At 45.0% G+C, this 10,201-nt stretch overlaps 3 protein-coding genes across 3 annotated transcripts in view; 2 read left to right on the plus strand and 1 right to left on the minus strand.

The window, feature by feature from the left end:
- The window catches only part of LOC113237289, a 10,798-nt gene extending 9,596 nt beyond the window's left edge, over positions 1–1,202 (minus strand). Inside the window, exons 1-3 of the mRNA XM_026473679.1 lie at positions 869–1,202; positions 677–802; positions 297–338 (exon numbers count right to left, since the gene is read on the minus strand). Coding sequence (XP_026329464.1) covers positions 297–338; positions 677–802; positions 869–1,202 — 502 coding nt within the window. The remainder of the gene's footprint in view (positions 1–296; positions 339–676; positions 803–868) is intronic.
- A 595-nt stretch (positions 1,203–1,797) lies between these two features.
- On the plus strand, positions 1,798–7,870 carry LOC113237290 (vacuolar protein sorting-associated protein 13D-like). Its single transcript, XM_026473680.1, has 10 exons — positions 1,798–2,015; positions 2,273–2,463; positions 4,889–5,068; positions 5,389–5,643; positions 5,716–5,883; positions 5,944–6,097; positions 6,163–6,344; positions 6,431–6,753; positions 6,836–7,162; positions 7,249–7,870. Exons 1-10 carry the CDS (start codon positions 1,919–1,921, stop codon positions 7,868–7,870), a joined length of 2,499 nt encoding a protein of 832 aa, XP_026329465.1. The 5' UTR covers positions 1,798–1,918.
- Positions 7,871–9,643: 1,773 nt separating this feature from the next.
- The window catches only part of LOC113237291 (ester hydrolase C11orf54-like), a 74,297-nt gene continuing 73,739 nt past the window's right edge, over positions 9,644–10,201 (plus strand). The window contains exon 1 of the mRNA XM_026473681.1: positions 9,644–9,932. Coding sequence (XP_026329466.1) covers positions 9,644–9,932 — 289 coding nt within the window. The remainder of the gene's footprint in view (positions 9,933–10,201) is intronic.

Below are 10,201 nucleotides of genomic sequence, written 5' to 3' on the forward strand. Positions count from 1 at the left end.
GTACTTTGGTCTCTTTGCTGTTAACTTGTTTGCCTCCACCTCTAGATTATGGTTTCTTTTATCAAATACGTGATTAAAGACTAATCAATGCCTATAAGCAACAACAAACTACTCATTGCCTTTGTATTTTGTTGAAAAGAACAGATATCAACACAAATTTCTTCATCATCATCATAAGTCAGTTGCCACCCACAATTAAATGATGATTTATCATAGATAGTAATTAAGACAGAGAGTTAGTATAATGTTGCTAACATTATCATAGATGGTCCATTTTTATTATAACAAGTACTTACAGTGTAACAGCTCTCTGGTTGTTGGTTTAGGCACTTTTGATGCTGGAATATGAAAAGGAAGTAACTATCTTTAGTGTTCTATTCATAATAAAATAAAAAATTAATTCGATTGATTTGTATGTTAATTAATAGGTACTCACAGAAATAATCCATCCAGAAAAGAATGCATACAAAACAGTAATTTAGTAATTTTAATGAATAAATGGTATCAATTATCACAACAGGTTAATAGCGAATTTTTACTATTTTTAATAAATTTTCAAATTGGCAAGAATAATTGTTATGAGTGTGTGATGGCAATGACATCACCTATATGTCTAGATCAAATCAGATGTGACCTAAGTCCAAAACAATGGCACATTCATTGGCATACTACTCACCATACTTCTTCTTGAGCCAGTCATCAGGAACAGGGCAGTAGGTGCCAGTAGGATCGACGTCGCCCAGAGTGGGCACTTTGCTGGGTCGGCCCAGCTTGCTTCTCCATCTTTGACCGGCTAACATGTCTGAAATATCTGTAACTTAGATCATTTATGTTGATATCATTTAATACAATTTAGGTCGCAGTATACCTTCAAATTCCTCTTTGATCTTCTGAGATTTATACTCCTGCAGGGCATCGTATAACGCTTTTCTTTCTTCGTCGTTCAGGCGTAGCACGAGCTCTGTGGCGTGCACCTTTGTCAGAGGCCCCGTGATCTGCGTCGGCTCCTCGAAATCTTTCGATGTTGGTCCTAAACCTAACTGGCGGATCTTCACAACCGCAGGAACAAAACTTTTGTACTTTACACATCCCACTGTTGCGCTGAATCGCACTTGAACTTTCGCAGACTTTTTGTGGCAACATAAATTGAAACTATTTGCTTGCAAACCGCTGGCCTTTCTCAGCGCATGTGCTGCCTTCATTATTCACTAATTTTACGGAATAGTCACACAAAATTCATTAGAATTTATTGTCCTAAAATATCCATTAAAGATTGCACGAACAAGTGTTAGTACGTACGCTCAGATTTACGTTGTCACTTGTCATGTTAAGCTTGCGCTCTAAAACACAGATAAAAAGTATTTATGCGTGTATTGGAACGACAAAGTCACTATTAGCAGATTTTTTGGAACGAAAAACACGCAATTTTAGCAAGGAGCATAATAGCATGCAAGGAGAAGATATTTAATCTCACTAAGCATTGAGATCTAGCAAGTTTAAGATGATAGTACTTTTGTTCAAATTAAATTTTGATCATGAGCTGCTGGTTTCTCGGGATTTCGAAAATATAAAAAAATATTTATCTCCTTTCATCTTTAAAATTATCTATATAACAATTGGAAAACGCGTTATCAGCTGTCATCTGTCAAAAACTGCCCTCGTGCTGTCAGTCAGAGGTTGATGTAAGATTTTTGTTTAGTGCTTATGAAAACAAATTCCTCTAAAATTGAAAGTATTGCGAAACTGTAATAAATTGCGCAATTAATTAAATAATATTGTTAAAATAGAGTTACGGTCATAGCAATTTTGTTTTGTTTGATTAGAGGTGTGAAGTGGCGTGTGCATTGTAGCTGTGTTGTGGTTAGATTTCTCGTGGATGTAGTCCAGGCAGCATTAGCTGGAGCACCGACCATGCACGATGTTGGAGGGATTGGTGGCTTGGGTTTTGAACAACTACCTTGGGAAATATGTGGAAAATCTCAATACAGACCAGCTCAGTGTGGCCCTACTTTCAGGTAAATACATTACATTGTCTACATTTTGCAACGTCTTGTTTACATAGCAATATCAGGCTTAACTAGACCACTAAATGCAATTAGTTTTTATGTAGAGCAGTGATTAATAATAAAATTACTATTAAGCGGGCTTCATATAAATTTGATTAAATGTCTTGTGCGAAAAATCACTTATTTCTTATTAATCCCATATAATTACAGACTGAAGTGTTAATTAATTTTGAAGTGTTAATGCTGGTTATATTGTTGTGTTATAGGCAAGGTGGAACTCGAGAATCTACCATTGAAGAAAGATGCCCTAAGACATTTGGGACTGCCGGTGGAGGTGAAGGCGGGCTTTATTGGCAAAGTGCAGTTACAAGTGCCGGTGCGCCAGATACGCTCTGCTCCATGGCTCATCGCCATCGAAAAACTCTATTTAGTAGCCACACCAGTCAATTTGGATGAGGTAAACAGTAATAATAATAATTACATGTCAGATAACCACACCAAGTACACTGTCTAAATGAGAGAATTCCCCCTACTATGAGTGCCAGAATAACAAAAATTATTCTGGGACTAGTCAAAACACCCACACTAGATACAAATTTTGCGAAATTTGTCTTATTTAGAATGGAATTTAGGAACACCTCATTTTGCGCCCACAATTCCAACTGCTGGGCCCCCAAGGTCTTCAAAACATGGTAGAAAGCAAAGAATAAGTAAAACACATCATACCAGACTGGTCGGGTCAAAATGAAACTGAAATTTCATATGAATTAAAAAAAATGAAAAGGAACTTATCATGCAACAAACTCAATGGCATATTTAGATTTTTGATACATTTTTTACATTTACGTATTAATGATTAAAGTACTGTTTAATTGTGATATATTTGACTGAATGTTTACTCATCAGGAAACATAAACTAGTATAAATAGCTGTTGACTAGCAAGAGCACAAAATTCTTATAACCTGTACTTCTTGAATTATTACATGAATATAGAGGTGATGTAACATTGAATTGGAGCGTATGTTGTACTGATAAGATTAGCCTAATTTTGTCACAATGACCAATGTTGATGTGTATATTTGAATTATAGTGTTTCAATCCATTATATAGTAAAGGTAAACAAACCGGTTTGGTTAAAATTCTAAAGCAATCACTCAATAAATCAAATAAGTAACACTTTCACGTATATGAACAGGTTTGTTTACTTTTTGTACACAATGGATTGGAACAGACTATAAATAAATGGAATAAGTAACACTTTCACATATATTTTGAAGATTTCAACTGGATATCTCATCACTTTCCCCAACAGTATTCATTTAAATACCAACTTTAAATCATATTCGAAATGTGTTAGTCGAAAAGTGAGGTTATTTTTCAAATGTGGAAGTATGGGTTGATTATGGTTGCTTAGTGCTGTATGAAAAAAATAATATGGTTCGCTATGAACCAAATAATTTTTTTGCATAATATTAAAGTTTTATAATCAATTAGTGAATTGAATAGTTGAATCACTATCAAACAAGTGTCCAAGTGTAAGGATTTGAAAAAGGATTTTTTTGTAATTTATTTTTCAAAAAGGATATATACATTTCACAATAGTCTATCTCCCGCTAAACTGGAAACAGTTTGTTGGCGAGCATGCTCTTGCACTATTAATAATACTTAATGATTAAACAAGTACCTGGCAGTGAGAAGGTACTTCTTGTGTAGGTTAAACTTACTTATTTAACAAAATAACAATTACAATAACATATAAGAAATGCAAGTTCTCAAATCAGAATTTCATTCAATAGCGCCTTTTTTATTTTAACTTTTAAAATTTGCTTACTAATTGTAGGAATTTTTCTTAAGAACCCATATCATTATATATACGAGATACTACATATTTATTTAGCCTCCGCCCATAGTAATTGACAGCTTAGGTTGTACGCACTTATTTTCACCCGCCCTTTTGGTCTTATATTTATTGGAAACTGGTATTTTAAATTCATTACTACAATAATTATCGAATGCAATTTGGTATTTCTGATATATGAAAATAATATAATTTATTATAATCACCCTAACAATCGCGTTTTATTTTATTGTTTACTACATATTTAATTAACCTTCTTTGTAGGCTCTTGACTTTGTCCAGGTAAGTATTGAAGGTACGACCACAAACATTTGCACCATAATTTATTAAAGAATCTCCCAATGCATAATACACTATCAGCAATATTCACTTATTCAATACATTCATTACCTGATACAACTTTCCTAAGACGGCCCTAAGATTTTTGCAAAGTTCCTCAACATGCAATTCCCAGTTGAAATTCATATCAACCCATAATCCTGAATACTTATATTGCTTGGCATACTTCAATGGTTCACATGTAAAGTGAAGATTTTGGAAATTTTCAATTTGTAATAATTAGTAATATAAGTCACGGATAGGCGTGTCATTTACCACCAGGCGCATACCTTATTTCGTCCTGTCATCAGTCATCGCTCAGTATAGAATCATATATATTTTTTGTTTAATCAGCAGCATTATTTCAACTGATTCAATTAAACAAAATGACTCATTCAATTAATTGATTGATTTGTAGTTGGCAATACAACTGGCCATCACTAAACTGTCTAAGGTCAGGTCAGTGACCTTTGTTTACTTTTTCAGTATAATTTATTAAAACAAACTAACAATATATGGGGAAATTTTTTTTAATAAAAAATGTTTGCCCATTCTTTTTATTAATTTACAAAGCTGGGTTTTATGTATAACGCTAGGTACAAGATGGATTTGGAATTTTCTTTATAAGGGTTGTAGTTAAAGTAGGTAGATAGTGGGTATAAAAGTATAAGAAGTTTTAAAGGAAAGCATGGTATGTTTGCATAGTGGGATGCCGAGGTGGAGGCTGTTATCGCGCACGAGCGTAAGGTGGCTCTGTTGGACGCCCTGGAGGCGCAATGGCGCGCCGACCACGAGGCCTCCGACGCCGGATACTATGCTACCTCGTACTCTTCCTGGCTCAGCTATGGCACTGGTCTACTGGCCAACATAGTTGAGAACTTACAGGTCTGCTTCTTGTGTTATTATATTATGTAGTTTCAGGAAAAAGAAAGAAATAAATTCAATATAACAACATGAATACGGTACGATGCGGCCGCCAGACAAGTGTTTCTTTTCGTTTTGTCAACCAAAATCAATAAAAGTAGCGAACTTCAGCGGAGGGTGAAAATCCCGAGTATCCGCACTTGCGGCCGCGTGTTACGTTATTCACAAGTTTGTATTTATATTTAAAATAAAACTAAAACACCGCAATATGCCTATGTAGAGCACAACTTTAGTATTTTAAATACTGTATTTTTATACAAAGGAACTAATTGTGTGCCTAGTTGAAGCTGAACGATGTGCACATCCGATTCGAGGACAGCATAACATGTGCGCCGAGCGCGTTCGCGTGCGGGTTGACAGTGGCGTCGTTGGCGGCGGAGTCGTGCGACAGTTCGTGGACGCGGGGCTTCACGCTGCTCAACGATAGCGACCTCTGCTCCTTCAAGCTGCTCGAGCTATATCAGCTCGGCCTGTACTGGGACCCCATGCCCGTGCCGCACGGCATGTTCGCCAACTGCACCATCTCGGAACTCACCGTAAGGCGCCGCTCGAAAGCGTAATTGACGGAACGAAACGACATTCTCACGTTGTGTACGCGTCCGCCCCAGGAGCGCATGTCGCAGACGTGGAAGACGTCGCACCGGTACTTGGTGGAGCCGGCGTCGGCGACGGCGCGAGTGCGTCGCGAGCGCTCCTGCCAGCCGCTGCGCGCGCGCACGCGGCCGCGGCTCACCGCGCTGCTGGCGCTGCCCACCGTCGCGCTCAAGCTCACGTCGGTGAGTCCCGCGGGCGGCGCCGCCTGCGCGCCCGCCGTCGCCAACGCCGCTCCTTTGCAGCGCCAGTACAGCGAGGCCGTGGGCTGCGCGCTGGGGCTGGAGCGGGTGGCCAAGCTGCGCGAGTTCCGCGCGCACCGGCCGGCCGCGCCCGTCAGGGGCCACGCCCGCCTGTGGTGGATCTACGCGCTCAAGTGCCACTCGCCGCACTACCGCTGTGAGTTGCCCGTCCCGAGCCCCGGCGGAACCGCCTCGCGCCGGGCTGACGCCTCCCCGCCGCAGGGACGGAGCCGCGGCCCACGCGGGAGTCGTGCCTGCAGGCGGCGCGGCGCACGCGCGAGTACGTGGACACGTGCCTGTTCGTGCTCGCCAACCCCGCCGCGACGCTGCCGGCGCCCGCCAAGAAGGCCAAGGACGACTTCGAGTGGAGCACCGACCTGCACGTCTTGAAGGCGCTCAGACAGGTCGGACTTCGGGTGTCCGAGTTGCGGATTCGGAGGTCATCCGGACATTTCAAATTTGCATTCACCGTTCCGTTTCGCGTCATCAGGTAGCCATGCGCAAGGTGCCGAAAGCGACGCCCGCGTCCACCCCGGACAAGCCCGCGTCGTCGGGGCGCAGCATGCTGGTGCACTGGTTCCCGCAGTGGTGGGGCTGGTACGGCTCCGCGCCGCCCGACCCCGCGCGGGCCCCGGAGCCCCCCGCGCCCCCCGCACCCGCGTCGCCCGACCTCGAGGAGGAGATACTGGACGTGATCGCGGATTCGCTCGACAATAACACGCTGCTCAAAAGAGACGCCGTGTTCGGGAGGTTCGAGTTCGAGCTCGAGAAGGGGTGCCTCAACTTGTGCATGGACGCGGAGGACGACCCCAAGTGAGCGCTCGCCCCAGTCGGGCCCGGGGCCCGCGGCCGAGGGCGACTCGGACCGAGTCACCGAACGGCCAAATGCGCGCAGGGCGGAGGAGGGCCAAGCGGGCACGGGCGTGGAGCTGCAGTTCAGCCAGGTGTGCGTGCGCGTGGAGACGCGGCCCCGCGCCGCGTCGCACCTGCTGCACGTGTCGCTGGGCTCGGTGTGCCTGCGCGAGCGCATCACGCCGCACACGCTGTTCCCCGTGCTGGTGGCGCCGCAGGGCGTCATCCGCGAGGGGCTCAGCGCCATGAACGCCGCGGCCGGCGCCATGGCCCGCTGCCGCGCGCACGCCGCCGCGCCCGCCGCGCCGCCCGAGCCGCTGTTCCAGCTCACCTACGAGAAGAAGCCCTTCGGCCTCAACTGCGACTACAAGTGGGTGGCCCCGCCCCGCCGCCCCGCCGCCCCGCCGCTCCGGCGCCGGGCGGCCGCGGTACCCCGGCGCCCGCCTGTGCTTGCAGGCTGTGGGCGAAGAGCGCGTCGCTGGAGGTGGTGTACTGCGCGCCGCTGGCCCGCTGGGCGGCGGCCTTCGCGCGCGGCGCCTGGGGGCCGGCGTGGGCGCGGCCGACGCACGCCTACGCGCACGTGCGGGACTCCACGAAGCAGCGGCTCAAGACGCACTTCGAGCACATGATGCACCCGCACCCGGTCAGCGCGCGGCCCGGCGGCGGCGGCGGCCCGGGGGGCGGCGAGGTGACGGCGCCGCGTTTCGTGCAGGGCGAGCGGCGGTCGTGGCAGGTGGAGCTGGACGTGTCGGCGCCGCAGATCCTCTTCGCCGAGGAGCTGTGCGACCGCGACGCGTCGGTGCTGGTGGTGGACTTCGGGCGGCTGCGGCTGACGAACGCGTCGCCGCCGGGCGAGGCCGCCGCTACGCCGCCGGGCGAGGACGAGGAGACGTTCATGACGCCGTGCTCCACGCCGCCGGCCAGCCCGCTGTCGCCGGCCGAGCCGCCCGAGCCTCCGGGGCCCGCGCCGCCCGCCGCGCCCGCGCTGGACGCCGCCGACCTGCACACGCGCCTCTACGACAGGTACCGCCCGCTCGCGACACGAATGGTTCGCGGTGGCAACAAAACTTTTACATAAACTCTCCCTGTCACTTAGTGACATAAACGTAGCGTCCGTGACGTTAGGTCGAATCCCGCAGGACCCAAGGATTCTTTTTTGTGTTCCGTATTTGAACTAGTGGAGTATCACTTAAAAAATAATTGAATGTCATGTCATGGCGGTCAAACGTTCAACATTCAATAAAAGCGCTTAAAAATTATAGCATAAACCTTAGAATAATAACGCATAGAAACCTAGCCCGCACACGCCAAGTGAGGCAAGTTAGAGGCTTCCCAAAGGGCCTACACGAGCGGGCGGGCTGTCAGTGCTCAAGGTCAAATTGCACCGCGAACAGCTCAAAAATTTTTGCTAAAAATGACGAAATGTGCGGTAAATGGATGTAAAAATAGAACAGGCAAACATAAAATAGACACTAACATCACATTTCACAAGGAAGTAACGCGTTTCAACATGTATTTTTATATAAATATTCACTAAAACCGAAAATTAATTTCGTTGCAACAAGACACGAAAATGTTGCAAAGTAACGGATTTCTTTCTCCCAATTTTGCTATTCTGTTTCAAAATATTACGTAATTTTTTGAGAATAGGCAATATCGCGATGACTGCAGAATTTTTTTCTATTCTAATGTAAATGTGCATTTGACTTCCATTTCTGCAAGTTAAGTGCGTACAAATGTTGTTTACAAAGAGCAACCCCTAGAGTTTCTTGCTCATACTTCTCGGGGGAATCTGCCTTACGAATGAGCGGTGGAGTTTAACCAATGTGACGATTTCTAGTGTAATAATGCTTACCTATGAAATAAAGATTATTTTGATTTTGATTCTGGGTATCGTTTACGGGGTATATGGCTCATTACGAATATAATATTATTCTTAAATCCAAGATGGCGGACACAATTTTTTTTTTAAATACAATATGGGTATCCTTTTCGAGGTATTTGGGGATGCTCATTATGAATATGGCACTCATTTCTAAATCCAAGATGGCGGGCGCTATATTTCGAAAAATGGCAAGTTGGGAATCATTTTCGAGATATTTGGGGGTGCTCATTACGAATATAGTACTTATTTGTAAATCCAAGATGGCGGACACGATTTTTCAAAAAATGCTATATGGGTATGCTTTTCGAGATATTTGGGGATGTTCAATACGAATATGGCACTCATTTCTAAATCCAAGATGGCAGACACGACAGTTCAAACAAAAGCAATATTCGTAATGAGCACCTCCAAATACCTCGAAAACGATACCCAACTTAGGAAATGAAACTATTTTTCCGGATTTAAATCCAATACCCAACTTGCCATTATTTGAAAAATCGTGCCCGCCATCTTGGATTTACAAATAGTGCCATATTCACATTGAGCATCCCCAAATACCTCGAAAATGATACCCATATAGCATTTTTTTGAAAAATCGTGCCCGCCATCTTGGATTTAGAAATGAGTGCCATATTTGTAATGAGCACCCCCAAATACCTCGAAAATGATACCCATATTGCATTTATTTGAAAACTCGTGTCCCCCATCTTGGATTTAGAAAGAAATGGCATATTCGTAATGAGCACCTCGAATACCTCGAAAATGATTCCCATATTGCATTTATTTGAAAAGTCGTGTCCGTCATCGTGTATTCAGATATAAATGCCATTTCCATAAGGATTACCAAAAATCAATTTTTGAAAATTCTTGTCACTTGACAATGGGCTGATGGAGGAGCTCGGTAGCACTGGTGTCGGCTGTTCAGTAGATGGTTGTTTTGTTAATAACATAAGTTATGCAGACGATATGGTGCTGTTGAGCCCCTCAATCAGCGCTCTTAAAGTACTTCTCAATGTATGTGAAAGGTATGCCGAGGCCCATGGGCTCAGATACAATGTTAAAAAGAGTGAGCTGTTGGTGTTCAAATCAGGTTCCAAAACCTATTCGACGCCACCAGTCACTCTAAACGGAACTGAACTGGAAAAAATGACCAAGTTCAAGTATCTGGGTCACTGGGTCACGGAAAATTTATCGGATGACGTTGACTTGGAGAGGGAACGCAGGGCACTGGCGGTACGGTGTAACATGCTGGCCCGTAGGTTTGCACGATGCTCTCATGAGGTGAAAATCACCCTCTTTAAAACTTTTTGCCAGACACTATACACGTGCAACCTGTGGAGCGATTACACCAAAAAAGCCTACAGTGCCCTGCAACTCCAATTCAACAATGCCCTAAGGGGACTGATGGGGTTGCCTCGATACTGTAGTGCCTCTGGGATGTTCACGGAGGCTAGAATCGACGGTTTCCAGGCCATCATTCGGAAAAGAGTGGCTTCCCTGCTGGCCAGAGTGAGGGGCAGTACC

Source organism: Hyposmocoma kahamanoa, unplaced genomic scaffold (assembly GCF_003589595.1).
Source record: "Hyposmocoma kahamanoa isolate Upper Pololo Valley unplaced genomic scaffold, ASM358959v1 93, whole genome shotgun sequence".
Classification (NCBI taxonomy): Eukaryota; Metazoa; Arthropoda; class Insecta; order Lepidoptera; family Cosmopterigidae; genus Hyposmocoma; species Hyposmocoma kahamanoa.

What these genes read in the sequence shown, in the direction of transcription:
- LOC113237290 (XM_026473680.1), top strand. Translation starts at nt 1,919, where the DNA reads ATGTTGGAGGGATTGGTGGCTTGGGTTTTGAACAACTACCTTGGGAAA. An exon ending in CACCAGTCAATTTGGATGAG is followed by an intron (nt 2,464 to 4,888) that starts GTAAACAGTAAT and finishes ATGTTTGCATAG; the next exon opens with TGGGATGCCGAGGTGGAGGC. An exon ending in GGCCTCAACTGCGACTACAA is followed by an intron (nt 7,163 to 7,248) that starts GTGGGTGGCCCC and finishes CTGTGCTTGCAG; the next exon opens with GCTGTGGGCGAAGAGCGCGT.